This window comes from Lacerta agilis, chromosome 3 (genome assembly GCF_009819535.1).
Source record: "Lacerta agilis isolate rLacAgi1 chromosome 3, rLacAgi1.pri, whole genome shotgun sequence".
NCBI lineage: Eukaryota > Metazoa > Chordata > Lepidosauria > Squamata > Lacertidae > Lacerta > Lacerta agilis.
In genome coordinates this window covers 117,018,670-117,042,507 of record NC_046314.1, presented here as the reverse complement: position 1 = coordinate 117,042,507, position 23,838 = coordinate 117,018,670, and the positions used below count along the sequence as shown (strand labels likewise).

Genomic DNA, 23,838 nt, shown 5'->3' with positions numbered 1-23,838 from the left:
AGCTGGCCCCACAGCAGGGGAGAGAACCCCGGGGCATAAGGCGCTTGCTCTCCGCCACAGATGCATCTTGTGTTTGGCACTAGTGCAGCGCGGCTGGTGGTTCCCATGCAGGCATGTTGTTGTTGTTCAGTCGTTCAGTCGTGTCCGACTCTTCGTGACCCCATGGACCAGAGCACGCCAGGCACGCCTATCCTCCACTGCCTCCCGCAGTTTGGCCAAACTCATGCCAGTCGCTTCGAGAACACTGTCCAGCCATCTCTTCCTCTGTCGTCCCCTTCTCCTTGTGCCCTCCATCTTTCCCAACATCAGGGTCTTTTCTAGGGAGTCTTCTCTTCTCATGAGGTGGCCAAAGTACTGGAGCCTCAACTTCAGGATCTGTCCTTCTAGTGAGCACTCAGGGCTGATGGATCACTGCCTTGTCGTGGCGAAGGGGCTTGAATTACTCAGGGAAGCTATGGACAGGTCAAGATGGACAGGTCATAGTAGAGAGTTTGGACCAAACGTGATCCACCTGGAGTAGGAACTGGCAACCCACTCCAGTATCCCTGCCAAGAAAACTCCATGGACAAAGACAACAGGCATGCAGGCAGGCCTGTGGTCTAATGCAGCATTCAGGAGATTCTGGAGTGAGCCACAAGATGGCTCAGAGAAGCTTGGCGTGTTAATCAGAGATGAAATCATCCAGACTGCACTAAGCTCCTTTTGCTCTGCAAAGCCACAGCCCAAGCCAAGACGGCTGCTCGGGTCAAGGAGGACTAAAGGCAGTTCCTTGTGCTAATCAGGAATGCACCAGCCCTTCCCACAACCTTCTGCTGGCTGCTGCGTCCCACATGCTCCGGCTCCAGGCAGGCAGGCAGGGAAACAACCCTTTAACCTAAATAGTATTGTCACACACACACACACACACACACACACTTCTAAGCCTCAGGGCAAAACAAGATTGCTGCTTAAAGTTAATCAACAGTGATGTTCGCTAGCTGCATTCAATGGCATTTGTACACCAACAGTAGTTCTTACCTTCTGGAATTGATTGAAATCCAAAAAGAGTGTTGGGGGGGGGGAGAGAAAAGAAAGAAAGAAAGAAAGAGAGAACTCTTTAAATATTTAGCAAAGCAACATTTTCCATCTTTTCCAATGACCATCCACATGTCCCAAGCCAGAAACTAAGAACATAACTACCTGGAAGAACAAAACTGGAGTGTAATTAGCTAGGATAACATATTTTGGCAGAATGACTTGCCCAGATCTTGTACAATATCATCAAGCTGGGATAAGAGTACGGCTATTACCAGCAGGACCAGACTTTTCTGGAATAAATTTAGGTTGTATTTGAAAGACATCGTTAGTAGTGTTACAAGAAGTTTTGTAAGAATAAAAGTATTATTTTTTATTCAGAGTAATTTATAATTTATGTATAAAAAGAATTTATTTAACAATAATAAAATATAATCAATTGCAGGATTAGAGAATAAGTATGAAAACCATCAGTCGGGGGGAGGGAAGTCACAGGCTTATATAGCCAAATAAGTATTTTTGTTTCTATTGCATAACAATGTTGCTATGTTTGAATTTAAAAAAAAAACCAATAATTTTTTTATAAATAAAAAAAGAGTACAGCTATTATAAAATATGAAACTTCTCTCATAGAAGGTGCAAGTAAGGCTGTGTGTGTGTGAACCTGAGATAAATCTACTACAGATACAGCTTGTTGGAAATGTGGGTTAGCTGCAGGAGGTCACTGACACATTTACTGTTCCTGTCCAAATTAGATTCGACCTAGAAGAGACCTACAGAAGGTGACTGGATGTGCATTACCAATGAAACAAAAACTAATGCTTTTAGAAATTAATAAAGAGAACTCATTGGATAATAATCCCAACCCTACCAATAGCTGCTCAAATTACAACTGCTCAGAAATAAATAAATTTCAGGTGGCCCAACATACAGAGAGAGGAAAAATAATGTTTGGCAGACACTGCAGTTAACTAAATTAAGTGTTTTTCGTTTGAGACACAGCAGGAAGTGAAATTTACAGTGCAGCAGCAACCTTTTACATTATTTTGCAAGGCAAGGTACAATAGGAACAATAATTGCTTTGCCACATTTTGCAGCTTGTTATAATTTAAAACAGTGGTGTTTCCATTAAACAGATGAGACGTGTCCTCTTTATTTCAACTGCATTGCTGTGTGAGTGTGGTTTTGTAGTGTGTTGTGCCTGGTGTGTTTATCTGGCATGTGTGAGCATCCACACACAAAACAGAATGTACAGAAAATGCTAAGCAGGATAAACCTGCCTGGCTGATGGCAGGCTGAACTGTGGATTGTCATCGACACACTGAGAGGAGAAGTGGAAGCATACTTGAATGTGCACTTATTTGGGAGGTGGATATGTGAAACACTTAATATGACCCCAAAAGGGAACTGTGTTAGCTGAATGGCCCTCCACACACAATACAGTTGTAGCAGGTCAATAATGGTGCAGAAAAACTCCCAAAGCAGCTATAACCACGTGACTCAATCAACACTCACCTGATCTCTTTCAATCCTTCTCTCTGGATAACTTGAAGGATCTCTTTATGGCTCATGGGAGTGTTGGGATTTTTTTCTAGGACCTGGCAAGAAACAGATTTAGAGGGAAGGTTAAAAAAAGACCCTTTGGTTCTGCCAGGTGTTGTCTGCCTACCTGGTCTCCAGCGGTATGCTGAATGATCTGGACCCAATTCTGACAACTGTTTATTTCCCCAGGCACAAGCTGATGAACAGGAACCAGGCACAAGCCTTGGGCAGAGGGGCGAGGAACTTTCAGGCTCTCTGTTTTTCCATTTCTGAGCTGGGAGCACATCTATAGGAATCCCATCTCCACTCTCCCCTTGAAGCTATTAAACTCGGGGGGGGGGCAGCCTGCCCAATTCTGTTCAGGAAACATGATAGCGACACACACTTAGTACCGCACATCTAACTGGTGTGACTTAAGATTTAAAAAATGCAGCAGAAGTGGCATCACTTATGAGCTCCAGAATCAGCACAGAAAGCCACTCACTGAGACTCATTTTACAAGGGGCATTTATCCTCAATACCATCTCACCATTTAAGACCATATAAGAACCTGGGAAAACCAAGCTTTAACTATACGCACCTTGCCGACAAAGGTCCGTATGGTTAAAGCTATGGTTTTCCCAGTAGTGATGTATGGAAGTGAGAGCTGGACCATAAAGAAGACTGATCGCCAAAGAATTGATGCTTCTGAATTCTGGTGCTGGAGGAGACTCTTGAGAGTCCCATGGACTGCAAGAAGATCAAACTTATCCATCCTTAAAGAAATCAGCCCTGAGTGCTCACTAGAAGGACAGATCCTGAAGTTGAGGCTCCAGTACTTTGGCCACCTCATGAGAAGAGAAGACTCCTTGGAAAAGACCCTGTTGCTGGGAAAGATGGAGGGCACAAGGAGAAGGGGACAACAGAGGATGAGATGGTTGGACAGTGTTCTCAAAGCGACTGGCATGAGTTTGGCCAAACTGCGGGAGGCAGCGAAAGATAGGGGTGCCTGGCATGCTCTGGTCCATGGGGTCACGAGGAGTCGGACACGACTGAACAACAACAACAAGAGCCTGCTGGATCAGAACAACAGCCCATCTAGTCCCGGATCCTGCTCTCACAGGGGCCAACCAGATGCCCAAAAATATGACACAAGGGCAAGGGCAGCACTTCTCTTCCCTTGTGCTCCCCAGAAACTGGCACTCAGAAACAGGCTGGCTCTGACAGTGGATGTCAACATTCATGGATGGACAAGGCTCGAAGCCATGAACAGCCTTTGCCCCCTCTATGAATTTGTCCAACCCTCCTTGAAAGCCATCCAAGTTGGGGGCCACCACAGCCTCTCATGGGAGCAGATGGCATAGTTTCATTACGCACTGTGTGAAGAAGTCCCTCCTCTTTGTCGGTCCTGAACCTTCCAACATTAAGCTTCACTTGATGGCCACAAGAGCTGGAGTTATGAGAGAGGGGAAAGATTGCAAAGTTCTGAATTCCTGATCTCCCTCATGTTGTGAAATGTGGTTATCCTGAAGACCTTGCTACAGGATGTATGCCTTGTTTTATTATCATAATGCATAACTGCTCTGCTCTCTATTATTTGTTTTGGATGCTATTTATCATGGATCCTTCATTTCTTCTTAATATATATATTTTTTAAAGAGACAGAGGGGAAATAACGTCTCTATCCACTTTCTGCGGAACAGTTTTATAACCTCCATTCAGGTCTCGTCTTACTTTCCTTTTCTCTAACTAAAAAGCCTCAAAACTACTTCTCTCTCATATATATATATATATATATATATATATATATATATATATATATATATATATATTTTACAACAAGTTTTAGCATAATCAAAAATTCAAATTACATTTTACATTTTCAGTTAACCCCCCCCCCCCCCAACTTCCCTCTCTGGTTTATAGCATATTAATTTCTTCTGCTTATAATTTTATATGCCTTATGTACTAAAATTAAAGTTGTACTTTGTCAATCTGTTCTTTACATTTTAACCTCATTTTTATATTTTCTATTTATATTTGTCCATTGTAAATGTATTACTCGAATCCTGCAAGTGAGTTCATTTCAATGCATTGTTTCTGTATATACATCATAAAAGGTTCCCAATCTTTTCTGAAGTCATTGTTGTCCTTATCTTTTGCTTTGCCATTTCAGCGTACTCCATCAACTTTTCTTGCCATTGTTCTTTCGTTGGTATTCCACTGCTTTTCCATCTTTGAGCTACAGAGCCCCGAAACTTCAACTTAGTGAGCAGGTGCCAGGGTAGATAAAAATCTATGGGTTAAAAACACACACACAACAGATTTTTTTTTAATTTAAATCTGATTTTTTATATTTAAATTGAATTTTTAAAATAAATTGCTTTTGGAGGAAAAAATCTTTCTAAAGATAGTTTTCTGTTTAAGTTACATTATAGTCCAAAGGCTATTCATCAGGACATAATTATTTGTTTTAATATTTTAATGTGTGCTAAAACTCAATATAAGGGTTTTTTTTAAACAAAAAATTGTTTAACCTCATCGGTTAACAAACTATCTTTAGAAATATTTTTCCTCCAAAAGCATTTTTTTAAAAAAATTCAATTTAAATATAAAAAATCTGATTTAATTTTTTAAAAAAATCTGTTTTGTGTGTGTGTGTTTTAAACCACTGATTTTTATCCACCCTGGCACCTCGTCACTGAGTTGAAGTTTTGGGGCTTTTTGGCTCAAAGATGGAAAAGCGATGAAATACCAACGAAAGAACAATGCCAAGAAAAGTTGATGGAAACATGGATCCATATGCTATAATGTTATTGTTTTAGTTAAATAAACTGTTTAAATTGTTATTAAGGAAATGATTATTTTTCTCCTTCCAATAAAGTACAGCGGAAAAGTTGTCCAAATATAAACAGTTAACATATTAAACCTCACATTAATTTCATAATTACCTGTCTTTGTATTTCTAATAGTATAACCAAATCAGTCATTTTTGCTGTAACTGTAAAAACTACTCTGAAAATTTATTATTCCAAAAATGAAACCTTCATCTGGTTGCAAATATGCAAGAATGAGTCTTTCTGTAAAAAAAAAAAATGATTCAAATGAAGTCTTACTGACTAGTGATGTAAATCGTGATTTAAATCGATTTGATTTAAATCCAATCCAGCCTGGCAGGTGCCACATGCATGCACCCAAGAGCAGCTGCTGCTTCTGCCAGCATTCCAGGGAAACACAATGCCTGGTGCAGAACTGGCTGGCTGAGCTCTGCCCCACCCAAGGCAGCTGGCAGGCGGCCATGGGAACTGGGCAACGCACAGCAAGAGGCCACTTGAACCCGCCTCTCTTCCCTACGAACACTGAGGTGCTGGCATCTTGCTTGAAGCCTGGGATGCCACAAGGTTTTAATTACCCGCTAATTTGTAATGGTTCACTTGTCAGCTGACATAAAATTTACACACAACAATAAAAACCGAAAACAGCACAGCACAAAGAGCACAATGCTACCAGTGCTAGACTCAAAGCAAATGCGTCTCCCCAAAGCCCAGGCAAGCAAGTGTGGCCGACATCAAAAAAATGGACAACATGGGAAACAGCTGCATTTCCCAGGGAGGGAGGGGTTTCCACAATCAAGGTGCCACCACAGAGAAGTCCCTGTCTCAAGTCACCAGTCCATAGGCCATACCTGTCCATGGGAACATGAGCAGGACCTTCCCTGCCAGCCCCAATCCTAAAGGGAAGGAGGGATTGGGCCCTAAGCTGTTTAGGGCTTTGTGTTCCACCACTCACACCTTGAAGTGGGCTCAGTATGATGACATTCAGGGCTGTATCCGACAAAGTCATCCCATTTGCACAAGGACTGCTGCTAGTCCAACGAAACCTCTGCTCCCGATCCGTTTCAGAGAGTTGTGGGGGGCAGAACACATTTGCAGGGAGTGCATTGGGAAGGAGAGGCCAGGGAACGTCTGCTGAACAAGTCTTTGTGTGAATGGAAAACTCTGCTGGATACAACCATCAGCATCTGCCTGCTCAATAATCTGCATGCGCATAAAAATTATTTTTTTAAAAAACTCCAAATACAGAATCAACTGCTTAAGCCAGGCAGTTACGTTACACAAACTCACTGTGCCTCCTATCCTACCACAACAGAACAAGGAAGGTTAGGAATCCAGCTGATTCCACACCGGAACACTTTAAGGCCCTGGTTTTCTGATGCCGTTTGGAAATGGAATTAAAACAGTGCTTCCACCTAGCAATGAATATAGATAGCAATGTAGCATGTTGCAATGCCTGTATCCATGGCCAAGGCTCCTGTAGGTTTACTCAGAAGTAGGCTCCTTCGCACCATGAAATGCAGTTCGAACACTGTACTCTCAAATGTTTTAGTTCACGTTTTAAACTGGTGCGAAGGCTTCACTAAGTTTCTTTCGTAAGCTGCTTTGAGACATATGGAGAAAACCAGGGCAAAAATTTCTTATTTATGATGATCTTCATAATTCATTTATCATCTTCCACACATGTCCCAAGGTGATGTACAAAATTAAATAAAAACAGCTAAAAACAACACAGAACACATTATCAGAAATATTTTTTAAAAACCACAATACAGATACACATGGCAAAGATTCATTTATCCCACTGGGAAAGCTCCCCAGAAAAAAAATATCCTCAACAAAAATATATTCAAATGCTGCAGCATTTACATTATGTTGCTATATGTAATAGTGTCCACTCAGTAAGGCTTTTCTCTCTCTTTTAAATAGGCAATTAGTTGAGTTTGCACCTAATGCAAAGAAGCTCAAGCTGCCCCAAACCACACATCACCAGCATCATCATGGGACCCCAAAACAATGACCAAAGCCTATAGAATGCAGCAGCAGGCTGCGACTTCCGGCGAGGACGCCATCGCGGGCGGTCGTGGGTCGCTTCGGCAGCGAGGCAACTCAGGCCGACCCGGGGGTTGGAGCCCCGCTACCGCTAAGCGGGGCTCCGGTAAGCCGCGGGTCGAGCGTCCCGCGGCTTGGGCCCTCCGGCGAGCCCACGATAGCTCCGAACCCTTCCCTCGCTCCCCCTGTAAAGGGGGAGTGGGGGTGAAGGGACTACGGAGCTGGGCTGAGGAGGAATGCCCCAACTGGGCCGGCGAAGCGGCGGCCACCGCTCGCGGTGAGCGATATCGTTCTACCTGGTAAAGAAAGGCAGAGGAAGCCCGTTGGCCGTGAGTACTCTAACAGTGGATTGATTTTGATATTTGGCTCTCCGGGAGAAATGAGGAAAAGGAAGCCCGTTTTGACTCCCTTTGGAGAAAGAGAAAGTAACTGTATCGATGGCGACTGCTGCTACAATGGAGGATACAAATGTTTCAAAACTTTACAGGCAAGATCGGTTAGACCCCTTTAAGGGATCAAAGTTGGTGGAAATATTTCTTTTTAAAAAGGATGGAATGTAATCTTTTCGCCCCAACTCCAGGGAAAATGGCTGCGGAGATCTGTGTTAGAAATGGAAAAATACTGTGACTAAGATGGCAAATATTGTAATTTGATACCCTGTGCCCATTTCTACCATGTTGGGCTTTGTTTTCAAGTTGGCTTTGGACTCTGGTCTCACGCATGAACAAAGGACTATTATTTTGAAATTGGAACTGCTGAACCAGAAATTAACTTTGTTGAACCAGGATATGGCAAGACAGTTATATCCCACAGAGCAGACTATTGTGAACATGGCTAAATTGGAAGAGACCTTTGACAGGGAGCTAAAGGGGATTATTGAAGTACAAAATACATTGTTTTTGCAACTCCGAAGAGATGGAACGTCCTGTTGGAGTGAGAGTCCCAGGATCAGGAGACAATTTATATCCAATTTCTGGGGTGAGGGCCCAGGAATGATGGGGAAAAGACCTTCTTGTCTACAATCAAAAGAGGAATGGAACTTTGAAGCGGAGATGCTGGAAAATGAGGATCGGTGTACCCTGATGCCCCCTGCAAAGACTGGAATAGACTGTGTCTGGATTTGTGGATTCACAGGAAAAGAGGACATTCTGGAAATTGGTAGAGATATAAGTTGGAGGAGCATCTGGGGGGAAGTCCCGAGATGGTGTAAGAAAATGGTCAGAAAAGGGATAGGGTGAATATATTAAGGATAAAAATTAGGATGGTTTATTAAGGTACCCTGAAGTCGGCGTGTTAAGATTTTAAGCTTTTGAACTAGAGAAGAGATATTTGATTCTTTGTGTTATTAGCAGCAGTCTAAGTGAAAGAAGATATCTGATATGATATGATACAAGAAGTAATATGTTATGCTGTAAAGTTGTATTAATTATTGTGAAGTAATATTTGGAATAGATTTGATATAAAATAAGAAGTGATGGATTATTAAGGAGTAAAAATAAGATTATAAGAAGCTGGTTATTTTAGATTTATTAATGACTTAATTTCAGTGATGAGAAGTTACCAAAGTAAATTTGATCTGGAACCAAAGGAGAGGAAAACGGGGGAAGTCGCTAAGTAGTGACGTGAACAAGAAAAGTTTTTTGTGTGTGTGTGAAACAAGAATAAGAATTGTTGGTGTATTTTGTTTTGTTGTGTTTTGATGGCGGGGTTTGTGTTTGATGTGCTGTGTAGGTGTATGTGTTATATTGTTCTTTGTATTGGAAAACCAATAAATTCTTTATAAAAAAAGAAAAAAAAAGAATGCAGCAGCAGGCTAACTGTTGTGGACCTTGGAGTCTCAAATGTCAGTGGCACTCTGTGCAATGCCAGAAGTTGGCACCCCCACATCTCTCATGCTCTAGTCTAAATAATAGTTGTGGTGTCCCCTGTGGCACCCAAACCAGCCACACTCCCCCAAATCTGCCTCTGGAACTAAACACCCAAAAAATCTTCTGCAAAGTTAAAACTGCAAGCATCCTGCTCTCAGAGCAATGAGAAGCGCAAGCTTTGAAAGAAACGAAACAAAGTCCTGCAGACATTTACTATTTTTCAGGGAGTCAAAAAGATAAAGTTGCTTTCCATACAAGACCTCACTGATAAGGGAGCAACGGAGAATGCTCTTGCCCCGGGGAAACATAAAACCGCAGCACCACAGGGATTTGCAGCTGGAACATCTGCAGGAGCAGCACAGTCTAAACTAATACCGCAAAAGCAGGTCAGGGGCTCAAAGGTTTGTATGTGTTTCTTCAAAGATCTTACGTGTGCTGCTCAGAGATTCTGAATATTGTGGCATATGAAACAAGTGTTATCTGAAATTCTAAGTAAATTGTTCACCCTAAGGCAACTTCCTTCACAGCAGGAACTTTGTAATTCAGACATAGGAACCCTTGGGACTCCTACACAGGAGGGTACAATCGGATGGTCAGATCTGAGTAACCCTGGAGGGAGCAGAGAGAACAAGGAACCCTTTCAGACCCCACATACACACCTAGCACCACCAGTTCACCTCCCTGGCCTGATTCAAATTTCTCCTCAAGATGTGCCTAGTACCCCCCTCCCAAATGCAATGAAACATCTATTACAGCAGGGGTCCCCAAACTAAGGCCCGGGGGCCGAATGAGGTCTAATAGCCTTCTAAATGCAGCCCGTGGACGGTCCAGGAATCAGCGTGTTTTTACATGACTAGAATGTGTACTTTTATTTAAAATGCATTTCTGGGTTATTTGTGGGGCATAGGAATTTGTTCATATTTTTTTTCAAAATATAGTCTCCCCCCCCCCAAGGTCTGAGGGACGGTGGACTGACCCCCTGCTGAAAACGTTTGCTGACCCCTGTATTACAGTAAAGAGAGGAGAGGGCTTACACCAGTTTCACTTTCCCCACGGATTCCGTTTCATCTTTGCTTTTTCACTCCTTCTGCTCACTTTACAAGGCCCAACTTTAAATTGTAAGCTTCTTGGGGCAGAGAACTCCTGTGTTCATGTTTGCTCATGCTGCACAGCAGGGGTGGCAGAATGGATCTGGTCAGTGAACCAGATCTCCAATTCCATCTCCCCTACCCAGGTCAACTTAATCACCCGCCCAACTTCAGTGGAAGTTGCAGAAGGGGGGGGGGGGAGATGCTCTAAACTGCTTCTTCCTCTGCAGAAAGGAGAATGCAAGCCCCCTGGTTGCACTAGGGAGCTCCTAGGGAAGCCCATCCCAGTGCGGCTCCCTGCCAGCACCAATCAGGGAGCCCAGCTGGCAAAGGAACCATTGGGAGCTCACTTTTCCCTTGTAGCTGTGTCCATACCTGCCCCATCCCTGATGTGACTGGTGGTTGTGGTTTGTGGGGAGCGGCCTCACATGCCAAACTGGGAGCCATGCAGGGCTGGATTAGGCCTCCCCATTAGAGTAGCCTATACAGTAGAGCCTATACAGTAGTGCTCACTGGAAGGACAGATCCTGAAGCTGAGGCTCCAGTACTTTGGCCACCTCATGAGAAGAGAAGACTCCCTAGAAAAGACCCTTACGTTGGGAAAGATGGAGGGCACAAGGAGAAGGGGACGACAGAGGATGAGATGGTTGGACAGTGTTCTCGAAGCGACCAACGTGAGGGAGGCAGTGGAAGACAGGAGTGCCTGGCGTGCTCTGGTCCATGGGGTCACAAAGAGGCGGACGCAACTAAACGACTGAACAACAACAATACAGTATTGTCACCCCATCCCACCTCTCCCCCCATCCCACCCACCTTCCCCCCCTTTTCTTCCTAATGTCTCAACAACAAAAACTGATTTGTAAAATGTTATACGGAAAAATACAAGGGAGACATTGCAATATCTTTGTAAAATCAAGAAATTCTTTAATAAAAATATTTTTAAAAAACAAAAACAATACAGTAGAGATGGTGCCCAAATAATAATTCACTGTGCAGTGGTGGTGACTAAGGAAACTGTACATTTTGAAGCTTAATGACTGCAAATGCAAACCAGAAATACCCTGTGGAATGTGGGACAGAGTCTGGTCTCCTGCCCTCCATTATTTCTAGGGAATAAAGGGCTCCCCTTCACAGACACACAAAGTTCCTAGCTTAATTCCGCCTCGCAGACTGGAGATGGGGATCCCCAAAAGACAGCAAACCATTTCACCCGACAAATGTGATGACTGGCTGAGAAGGCCCACCTGGGTGAGATATCCTTTAAAAGATTGCTGTTGTGACCGGCCCTCTTCCGCAGCCCATGTAAGGCACTTGGCAAGCAGTCTTCGAAATGCATGGGATTCTCAGCTGCAGCGTTTCAGATGCAGACTTCTATATAATGAATAATTGCTGTCCCTCCTGTGTGGACGCCATCATTTGTATCCACTGTTGCGGATGGGTGTTTGTAAAGGAAAAAGGAAGTTAATACAAGCTCTGGCTATGTCAGGGATGATGGATGAGACTTTAAAGAACCAGGCCCCCCTGGCTGCCATGTCATAAATTTAATCTAGCTCTAGACTTAACTCTCTCTCCCCTCCACTTCAATTTCTCCTATCCATCTTCTATGTTTCCAAGATCACTGAATCAGTCCAGAGGAGAAAATGAATCAATGCTGTCTCTTTTTATTTGCTCTCACATTCGTGACCTGACCATTAGCAAGACCCACCTTCCTCAGAGATGCGCAGTGAGCAAGTGGTCCCAGATCAGACTGGTAGGGGGCACAGGAATGCTCTTTGCAATGCTACCAATAACAAGACAACCAAAACTGCCACTGACACAAGGGAGGAAAGCTCTGCCCTACGAGAGAGAGAAACTAGGCAGCAGGAACAGCCTTGTCTGGTATCTATTGGTCAAGGGGTAGGGCAATTGCTGCCAAGGAGGCACTGTTTCCCAAGAACGTAGCAGATATAAGCCACAGAGCCTCTTCCCTGTTGCAGGGTGCAAAGTCAGCACATGGAAGGCCCTCTCTAACCAAGACCATAAACAACTTTATTGAAACATGCTCAATGATCGCTTCTCGCCCAACGTCTCCCAAGGGAGTCTGCGTATTAATGTTCTAATCAAAGGGAAATCTTGTGCCTCGTCACATTGCTTCTTTCAACAGCAAGGGGGGGGGGGTTTCTCGGAAGTACAGTTTGAGCAGATGCCAAAAGGCACTGTGGGGGTCAACTGCCTGCTCCACCCCCTTGCACAGCGTTGCTGTGCTTCCACCTCCTGATCCTCCGCATAACGCAAAGGCCTGGATGACTAAGGAAGCACATTCTTTGCATACAATGGCTTCTCAAATTCCAACTGTGTTGAGTCCGCAGAGTGATGGGAAACTGCTGCCAGCGGTCCTGAATGGACAGGACACCGGGCATGGTATCAAAACCACTAGATGCAAAGCAATTTAGGGGAACAGGGCTGATGCCAAGAAGTGAGTTCAAGGGGGAGGGATGGGTAAGGAAGATGCCAATGCACAGGCGCCACACATATCTACGTGTCAGCAACTTCCGTTGAGATCCGAGGCCTACTGTATATTCTGGCGTATAAGACTACTTTTTAATCCAGGAAAATCTTCTCAAAAGTCGGGGGTAGTCTTATATGCCGGGTGGAGAATCTGCAGTCGAGTATATCTCAAACTCTATATTTTAACTGGAAAAGTCGGGGGTCGTCTTATACACCGGGTGGAGAATCTGCAGTCGAGTATATATCAAACTCTATATTTTAACTGGAAAAGTTGGGGGTCGTCTTATACGCCTAGTCGTCTTATACGCCGGAAAATACGGTACTTGGACCTCCAGCACCTTCGCTTAACGCTGTCGCAATGCCCAGAATGGAGAATATCCCACTCAGCACGTTGTTTTCTCAATTAAAAACAGTGCCCTAGATTAGCCTTGTAAACAAGTAAACAAGGCGGGGGAAGGACGGACCCAACCGGCTTGCAAAGGGGCAGAGGGCTCTGCCACTCTCTCTCCTCTCACACACAGCCTGCTGTGTTTCTATGCAGGGAGGGGAGAGGGCTCCCCCCCCCGCCCCCAGATGACAGACCCACTCGGTTCTGTGCTGGCTGCTAGGCCATTTTCTCACCTCCCTCAAATTCTCCGTGCAGCCACCTGCAGGCAATTCTTTTGACTCCCTATTGCCTTCACGTTGGTGTTGAAATACAAAGCTGCCCCAGATACTGAAGTGGAGCCTGCCTAAAGTGGGCACAGCCCTTCTGGCATGAACAACGACCAAGAGAGCATTACTGCGAACGGTCTCGGCAAACAAACCAAGATCCAAAAAACGACTTGACCGGCTGGCTTCATCTGCCATGATATCGCTAACTGCCCGCTTGAAGCTGGAGCCTCACATCACACGTGCTGGTGCAGCCCACAAGGTTGGCCCACAACCTGCAGCAGGTAAAAATGGAGCAGACTATTTCCACCATATTATGTGCCATGGCTGCAAAAATTGCACTGGCTGTTAATCACCTACTTGGCTAAGATAAGATACTGTCCTGGAATTAGTTTACAAAGCCCTATACCAATTGGTATAGGGCTTTGTAAACTCTTTCTTGAGAGTCCCATGGATTGCAAGAAGATCAAACCTATCCATTCTCAAGGAAATCGGCCCTGAGTGCTCACTAGAAGGACAGATCCTGAAGTTGAGGCTCCAGTACTTTGGCCACCTCATGAGAAGAGAAGACTCCCTGGAAAAGACCCTGATGTTGGGAAAGATGGAGGGCACAAGGAGAAGGGGACGACAAAGGATGAGATGGTTGGACAGTATTCTCGAAGCTACTAACATGAGTTTGGCCAAACTGCGGGAGGCAGTGAATGATAGGCGTGCCTGGCGTGCTCTGGTCCATGGGGTCACGAAGAGTCGGACACGACTGAACGACTGAACAACAACAACATACCAATTGGGACCAGGATAATAATAATAATAATAATAATAATAATAATAATAATAATTATTATTATTATTATTATTTATACCCCACGCATCTGGCTGGGTTTCCTCAGCTACTCTGGGCACCTTTTAAGGATACTTAAAAGATTGCCCCATCCATCCTGCAGGTACCATCTCATCCTCAGGAGGTCTGTTCTAGTGAGGTGCCTGAACTGGGTCTTTAGTGTGGTGGCAACTGCCCCCTGGAACGCCTTCCCCAGTACACATCAGGCAGGCACCATCCAAATAGACTTCTCAGCACCTACTAAAGAATTCCCTTTTTCAACAAGCCTTTGAAGCAGAGATCTTTATCCCAATCTGTGGCTGTATTAGACCTGAAACTGTTTTACATACAAAATTGTTCTGTTGTGTTTACACATAGATGTGTCTGTATTTTGTTTTAGACGTTCTGATACTTTTTACATACGAAATTGTGCAGCTGTTTTTACTGAGAAATTGCTTTGAGATATTTCATGGGAAGAGACTCCTCGGTAGAAATAAACAAGTAACGGCTAGGTAAAGTCAATGAATTCTTTGTTTTCATGCCAAATGGTCAACAGCTTGTCTCCCTGCCCCACTCAACAGCTTGTTTTCTTGTTGTGCTGTATAGGTCTGGAACTGTTTTGCAAAAATCAGATGCTATCGGTTGCATTGTACACATATGTTTTTAAATGGGAGGCACAGTGAAAAAAGGAAAAATAGTCATTTCCCACAAATATGCAATGACTTCTGGACTGGAAGTATTTGCTTAAGTATCTCCCCGCACAGCCCTGACCAAGGGTTGTAGCACTCTGCACCTGCATGCTCCAGTGGTGCTGGTGCGTCTTTCAAAAACCTTCTGTTGATCCTATCAAAACTGCACTGCTTTGCTCTCAGCCTTCTGCAATCCTACCTCGGAGCCAGCCTCATCCTTCAACCTGCCTTGGCACTTCGTTAACTGCTTTCAATTTCTTAAGCGCCTGCTCTTCTCTCATCATTAATTCAGGAAGGCGACTGGAATGTGTCATCCCAGTGATGATGCAACTCCACCGCCAGGATGACAGAAGTCGCCTTCCTGAATACCAAAAACCACAAGGAAGTCGCTCTGACAGATTCACCTCAGTTCAACCTGCCAACACACTCACACTGCTACCCTTTTAAAAGTCCTGCTTTTAATTCCATGGTTTGGACATTTGGGGAACATGTTCTTGGGGAAAACTGCACGCCCCACAAGTCTTCATCATTCTTCTCTATGGTTATCATTCTGCCTGAGTTCCTTATGCCCCTCTCATCAAGACACTGGGGGATTCGTTCAATAGAATACCTTACACGTGTTTCACACACATCTGTTTTCTCCTCTTCCCATCTACCGCCTCCTGTGGGAAGGGGCAGGAGAGCTTTTTTGTCAGTTCTTCAAACTAAACAGATTAAGTATGTGAAACAAACTATTAAGGGACCCTGGCAACGTGCGGTGCCAGCACACTCCATCCAAGAGAGATGGAGAGCAGCATTCAAGCAAGCAATTTCCTGCTCTAAGCCTAGGTGACAGCTGAATTGTCACAGATTTTCAATATGCCTCTTTGCTTTGGAGAGCAGTCTGGATTGGTAGAACCAGAAGTATCTAACTTCTCCACCTGAAGTTAGATACATCACAGAGCGGTAGAACTGTGACCCTCATGGATTTGATGTGCTAGCTTGAAAAGCAGGTGGGCTTAATCCTCTCTTGCTCTGCTAGAAAAGAGGAGACTAAGAGACGATATGACAGCCATCTTCAAATATCTCAAGGGCTGTCACATGGAAGATGGAGCAAGCTTGTTTTCTCTTGCTCCAGAGAGGAGGAACTGAACCAACGGCTTCAAGTTACTGGAAAGATTTCAACTAAATATCAGTAAGAACTTTCCAACGGTAAGAGCTGTTCACCAGTGGGCCAGACTCAATTGGAAAGTTGTGGACTCTCCTTTGTTGGAGGTCTTTACAACAAAGGTTGGATGACCACCTGCCAGGGATTCTGGAGCTGTGATTCATGCACTGCAGGGGATTGGACTAGATGACCCTTCATTTCCCTTCCCACTCTACAACCTTATGATTCTAAGATCCGGGATTCAGTGGTCAGTCTGTGATGGGGTGATGGGCTACGTCAATCTTCCCAAAGTTACTTACTGTTCTCTCTGCTGCCACCCCATTGCCTCTGCCTTGCAGGAGACAGACTAGACTTTGAGACAGGCAATTCCCAACCCCTAGTTCACACACACTGAACAGAGAATGCTATTTCTATGCTCTGTGCATAAACACCAACAGCACACTAAGTCCTATAAGCAGTAGAATAAGTTATTACTGCTAGCTCTGCTCATGGCAATGCAACAGCAATATTGTTAAGTCTCACACAATGCATTGAAGGATATTGAAGCCCAAAGTTGAACCACACAGAGGGGGACACCATTCTGAATTATAAAGTACACTGTTTAAAACTACTCTGTGCAGGCTTGCAGAAAACAGTTGATGAGTCTCTGTAGAGCTTCCTCAGAGTGCGCTGTCAAGGCTGCGTCATCTGCAGACAACTTCTCATGGGTAAGAACCTGCCTCCCTTTTGTCCTGGCATGGAGAGGCGCCACTCCTTGAATGAAAGTACACACCGTCTTCAGGTGAGCTGAGGGCATATGAGAGCAACAGGGAGAATATGCCAGAGAGCTGGGGCGAGACCACAGCCGTTTCACGTCCAACTTTATAGAGAAGGAGTCTTGAAGATGAGCCATCATACTGGATGGTGCTGTGCATGTTCTCATTGAATGACACGATCATCTTGTGGAGCTCAGGTGGGCATCCTATCTTGTTGAGCAGTGTGAAGAGTCCTTGTCGGCTGACAAGGCCAAAGGCCTTTGTCGGCTCTACAAAGGTGATGTACAAGGGGCGCCTCTGCTTTCAGCATTTCTCCTGCAGCAATGACCTCTGAGCTCTAAAGCTGCATTGTGATTTGGGATAGACTCTATCAGCACGTGACTGTAATCTGTTGAGAACGACTTGGGCGAAGGCTTTCCCCATGGCACTCAGCAAGGAGATCCCACAGTAGTTGTGTCAGTCATGGCAGTTGCCTTTGTTCTTGTAGAGCAGAGACGTCCACCTCCCAAGAGACTGCGTTCTACTCCCAGAATAAAAAACTGGCAGTGATCTGTCCATACTCCAAGTTGAGCTTTTTTTAGGGGGGCAGGTCGAAGTTGTTGACCTTTGAAAGGGGGCCAGTCAAAAGTCGCTCACCAAATGATCACTCAGGAAACAAAAACCCTCACAGTGATAACTCCGTCTTCCGTTTTTGCGATCGTGAGCAAGTGAAGGACAGGGCGAGAGGATGTTCCTTTTTCCCCAGCAAAGGAAGAAAAGCCCGATCGACCGCTAGCTCCTGGGGATCGACCAGTCGATACCGGTTGACTGGTTGGACATCCCTGTTGTAGAGGGTCACAATGCTGGAGTCACCTGTGTCTTCTGGCATGGATCCTTGTTCCCAATTCTGCAAGAGGAGGCCATGAAGCTGTGTCATGAGGGAAGAAGTGAAGCTTGCTTTCAGCACTTCCGTTGGTATTCCATCATTTCCTGGAGCTTTCCCTCATACCTAAGAGTTGATGGTGTTCTTAAGCTCCTCGAGGGAGTGAGGGGTGTCCAGCTCTTCAAAGACAAGCACAGTCTGGATGCTGATGCCATGATGCCTTCAGTTTGCACTGTTGTCAGGAAGATTTTGGGCATCACATGGCAGGACAGTGTCAAACTAAGATGGGCTCTCCCAAGCCCACATTCTCAGCGTGTTTGCTCTTCCGTCTCAGCAACGTTTACACTGGCTTGGTCATGTCTGCAGAATGGAAGATGGCAGGATCCAAGGACGCGCTCTACGGGGAGCTGGCCTCTGGCACTAGACCCATTGGCGGACCAACTCTGCATTACCAAGATGTCTGAAAACGTGATATGAAGGTTGGCAACATCAACCCTGCCATATGGGAATCCCTTGCAGACGACCCCAGTGCCTGGAGACAGACGGATCGTGCATCCACAGCAGTGACCAGAGGAGGAATGACCACTGGGAGGAGCGCAGAGAAAAGAAACACAAAGGTGCATCTGTAACAGTGAAACTGGGTGCCCTCATCTGCTGCAGCTGCAATAAAGCATCTCTCTCCCATATTGGTCTCACCAACCACAGTAAGTGCTGTAACTCTCCAATGGTTTGACTTTACCCCCAAAAGCGCATTCTCCCACTGTCTCCTGAGATTGACAGGTGCCAACATACTGTTTACAGCACACACAGAGCCTAATGAATGGATTCAGAGGAGAACCAAGCTGATGGCAAATGGTCTGGAAAGTGACTCCTTCGAGAATGCATCTGGCCTAGAGAAAAGATTAATATTCCTTTGAATCCATATTCAGCTTTCTAGTCCCTGGGATGTTCTCAGAATGTTGTAGGAAAGAACAGCTCTTGAGAACTGATTTTAAACTTGAAAGGCAAAGTCTAGGTTAAACATTAGAAAGATGGTGCCTAAGTTTAGTAGCTGGAATCAGAAATCCAAACCCAATAGTCCTTCCACTTTGCATCATAGCTGAAAAGACATGGAGAAAATAATGATGTATGGCCCCTTTAGCAAGACATCTTGCCCAACAAATAATCTGGGGGAAGCGGTGTTTCACAGAGTCTTGCATCTGAAAGGAATTGTGTGAACTGGCTTCATGACTGCAGTGGATCTCATCTTCCTACTTTTCTAAAGGATTCTGTAATAGCAGCAGCTGTCCTTGACAAGAAGTACCGGTAAGTGTCATTTTCACTTGGAAGCAGTGATAAGGGATGGAAATTTCTTCCAGCGCTTTTTCCCCCCATGGAAAATTTTCCATATAGTGAAATGCATTAAAAGCAATGAACTGCAAATACAGTATTAATCAAGCTTGGGTATTTTGAAGTGTTTACCTTTGTTTACAAAATAGATATGCTAAATTAGATCACTTTTCAGGGCAACAGAGAAGTTTCCACAGAAATTTTCTGATGCAAATTACCCTCGAAAAATGGCCACCATTCAAAAATTTTCCAGGAATCCCACATCACTGCCTAGAAACAACACAGGGGAAGCCAGAGGTGGGAAAAGAGGGACAGGTTTGAAGAGGACTTGACCCAGATTACTGCTCCTCTGACTCATCCAATTAGCCAAATGCTGTTCAAGGCTTTAATTAGAATTGGGGTCATGAGGGAAGGAGAAGCAGCCAGGTAATTAGAGATCACGTGTGTCTGCACTCTGCCTGCTGTCTATTTTATTTTATAGAAATACAAACACACGGTGTTCCCTTTAACTCAACTAGCTAACCTGAAGAAGCAGAAGGGAGGAGGCAGCCGCCGCCGCTGCCACTGAGTTGCTCAGGAGAGGCAGCAAAGCAACATCAAATGAAGAGCCACCTACTGACAATCCATGCCTGCAGGAAGATTTAAGGATCTGAACACTGGTACTGTCAACAGACGTGTGAAAAATCAGCTCCAAAGTTAACAGTACCTGTTTCACCTTTGAAACAGCCAGAAAGAAAAAGGGGGGGGGGGTAGAAGGAAAAGAGGGAAGGAGGGAGGAAGCAAACTTGCTTAAGCACACTTGCTAAGATCAGATGAGTATTTCCATTTCTGGCCACCAAGTTTTCCTTTTCTATCCTCAATCAGGAAGAGAGTGATATTTATTTCATAATCTCATAGAGGTCGAGGGGGGGGGGCTTTGAAGGGCATCTAATCCAACCCCCCACTCAGTGCAGGAAATTTCTCACCATTCTTCATCATATTAGGTTTGTTGTTGTTGTTTATTAAATTTGTGTACTGCCTTTCATCTGAAGATCACAGGGCGGTTCACAACATAAAAATACAATTATGAAAACACCAAATACATAAGAAAAGAAAAACTAAACAATTCTTCCTTCTTTGGTGATCCCTCGTAGCCAAGAAAGATTGTCTTCCATTAACACGGTTTTAACAATGAGTCCGTAAGTGACTGTGGAGGCCAGTTCTGGATCCACACGTCCTTCCACAGTGGGGACATTGGTTTCCGGGCGGGAGAAAAGGCCATAGAACATCAATCAGCCAAATGCCTGATTGAAGAGAAATGTTTTTGCCTGGCGCCTAAAGATATGTAATGAAGATTTAGCATAAAATCACTACAACCAACACCAAGGGTTAGATCCAGAGTTGCCCTCCTGCAAATGGAAGGGTTCCTTCCATTTGGAGAAGGAATTGAGATACAGCAGGGTTTCTCATTTGGGAAAGTCAGGTGATTTCTGCCATTTCCCCGTAGCACCTCCCATGATGCCCCAGCAGTGGTGGCAAACCTTGGCCCTCCAGATGTTTTGGAACTACAACTCCCATCATCCCTAGCTAACAGGACCAGTGGTCAGGGATGATGGGAGTTGTAGTCCCAAAATATCTGGAGTGCCAAGGTTCGCCACCACTGCCCCAGAGAGTTCCCAGCCCCACCACTTTCCCCTCCTGGCCTAACTTCTCATACTGGACACACCAAGCAAGAAGCTTCAGTGGCAGAGCGTATGAGGCTGCTAGCTAGCATTTCCCCACTTGTTCTATGGCCCACCATTCCACTCAAGGCCCCCATGGCTGGCTAGGGCAGAGGCAAAGAATAGTCCCCATACCTTTTCTTATGAAGGTTTTTCTGCTGGCAAAAGAAACTCTGCAAATGTTCAGAGGCACGAGGCACACACACCTGGACCGGGTTGAATTCCCTTCCTGGGAAGGTAAGGCTACCCCTCATTTTGTTCCCTCTTAGATGTGAACGCAAAACATGTTGGTTCACTCAGTCTTCGGGGAGATGGAGCCAATCTGAACCTAGCAGTTCCAGTATTGTGCTGCTGTATTGTTTATTTGCGCTTTGCTGGCTTTTAGATGTTTTACCTTTTGCTGTAAACAGACTGATATGTTGTTGTGTTGTGCACCACCCTGGGCTCTTTTTGGAGGAAGGGCAGTATGCAAACATAGTAATACTAGTTACAGGTAGGTGGCCGTGTTGGTCTACCGTAGTCAAAACAAAATAAAAAATAAAAAATTCCTTCCAGTAGCACCTTAGAGACCAACTAAGTTTGTTCTTGGTATGAGCTTTCATGTGCATGCACACTTCACACTTATCTGAAGAACTGTGCATGCACACGAAAGCTCATACCAAGAACAAGCTTGGTTGGTCTCTAAGGTGCTACTGGAAGGAATTTTTTCTTTCAGCAGCAACCCCACTAAACCTGCCTCAAGTGTCCAGGAGTGAGGACTGTCAATGAAGTCATCATGTTTGCCTCAAGAAGGTGGTTCTACCAGACCTGGCATGGTGTTCTCTAAGGTTTTAGCGGGGGAGGGAGAGAGCCTCAATGCTAGCCTGGGACTCTATGTGACTCACCACAATATCCCACGAGAAAACATGCAACACACGGCAGATTCCCCCAAAGGGAACCACACACTAAAGTGTCGTGATACTGTCAATGTAAGATGGATGTGAGCTTAAAGCTCTGTCTGCACAGAACCATTTTGGGGTTTCATTTCAAGGAAGTCATCACACCCACCTACTGCAACATCCCAGAACCCAAGCATATTGTCAGTATATGCCACAGAAAGACTAGAGAAAAAGATCTGCTCTTTTTAAATCTGAAAACACACACACATAAATATGATGATGATCAAGAAGAAGTCAGAGTTCAACAAAAGAGGAATCCTAGAAGTCGTCAGATGCAGCATTTGAGATGGAGGTCTTCTAGCCAAAACTCATTTCCAGCGAAGGAGAAAGAACAGGCGACTGGGTTCAGCAGCTGTCAGGGAACACAAGCTTAAGTGCCACTTTTCTCCACCCACAGTAAACTTTTTAAGACTGCCTCCGCTGGCAACACATACCAATCTAAAAAGCCAAGCTAACCCTGGAGGGGTGTCGTACAGTGCTGTTTAACCCACATGGTGAATAGCGCAACCGACAAAACTATGGCAAAACTTGTCAAGCAGCCGAGGACGCAGCCTGGCAACACATCGCCACATAAAGCAGCAGCAACCATACACAAAAGCCAGCTTCGTTTGATATTGCTGTATTTATACAAAACATTTTCCTCCTGAAGGAGCACAGGGCACTGTACAGCGTAATGAAAACAAACCACTGACACACAATAATTAAAGCTGAAAAAAGCACAAGGCTACCAGTGCTAGACGCAAAGCAAATGCGTCTCCCAAAAGCCCAGGCAAGCAAGTGTGGCCGACATCTAAAATTGGACAACATGGGAAATAGCTGCATTTCTCAGGGAGGGAGGGGTTTCCACAATCAAGGTGCCACCACAGAGAAGTCCCTGTCTCAAGTCACCAGTCCATAGGCCACACCTGTTCATGGGAACATGAGCCTCCCCTGCCAGCCCCAACCCTAAAGGGAAGGAGGGATTGGGCCCTAAGCTGTTTAGGGCACCACTCACACCTTGAATTGGGCTCAGTATTATGACATTCAGGGCGGTATCCAACAAAGTCGTCCCATTTGCGCAAGGACTTCTGCTAGTCCAACGAATCCTCAGCTCCCTATCTGTTTCAGAGAGTTGTGGGGGGGCAGAACACATTTGGAGGGAGTGCATGGGGCAGGGAACGTCTACTGCACAAGTCTTTGTGTGAATGGAAGGACTTCGCTGGATATAACCCTTAATATCTGCCTGCTCTTGTCACCTTTAAAAATAATCCGCATGCACATCAAAACATTTTTTTAAAACTCTAAGCAAAGCATCAACAGCTTAAGCACAGTCAGTTACATCACAGCAACTCTTTGTGCATTCCTTCCTACCACTTGTTCCTAACAACAGCACAAGGAAGGTGAGACTGGGAGTTGTTGCTTTCACACTGGAACCTTTTAAGGCCATGGTTCTCTGATGTCTATTCCCATGACTGAAGCTCCTGCATTCAGGTAGGTAGCCGTGTAGGTCTGACGCAGTCGAAATAAATTAAAAAATTGTCCCGTAAGCTTTCGTGTGCATGCACACTTCTTCAGACAGAAGCTCCTGCAGGTTCACTCAGAAACAAGTTCCATTAGAAATCAGGCAGGTGACATCCCGGCTGAGTCTCAGATTTCAGATTAAAATGGTTTTATTTCAGGAAGCCTTTGCACCATAAATGCAGTTCAATTTTATTTTATTTTTAATTTCCAAAATTTTAATACATACAAATTTTAGTTACCTTCATCTATCTGTCTAAACTTCCCTCTTCCTCCCTCCATGCTTTCCATGTGCAGTTCCAATGTTATACTCTTAAGTTTTTATCTATATTTTAAACATTGTATATTGTATGTTTTTGTATGTGGGCAACCCAGCCAGATGGGTGGGGTATAGAAATAATAAAATTATTATTATGCTTTTAAAAAATGTAAGCCGCTTTGAGACCTATTTTAAAAATGTATGCCCTCCTTTTCACTTTATGTAAATAAAAATAAAAGGCTTTGCCCGTCATAAGACCCAAGTAACAGGCCTACCAGATGAAACCAATGGCCTATTTAGTCCATTATTCTATTCTGACTCTGCTGT

At 44.7% G+C, this 23,838-nt stretch overlaps 1 protein-coding gene across 1 annotated transcript in view; it reads right to left on the bottom strand.

Moving 5' to 3' along the window:
• Positions 1-23,838, bottom strand: part of ASXL2 (ASXL transcriptional regulator 2) — a 53,520-nt gene that overhangs the window by 27,168 nt on the left and 2,514 nt on the right. Inside the window, exons 2-3 of the mRNA XM_033145498.1 lie at positions 2,530-2,612; positions 1,018-1,020 (exon numbers count right to left, since the gene is read on the bottom strand). Of these exons, the coding sequence (XP_033001389.1) occupies positions 1,018-1,020; positions 2,530-2,612 (86 nt within the window). The remainder of the gene's footprint in view (positions 1-1,017; positions 1,021-2,529; positions 2,613-23,838) is intronic.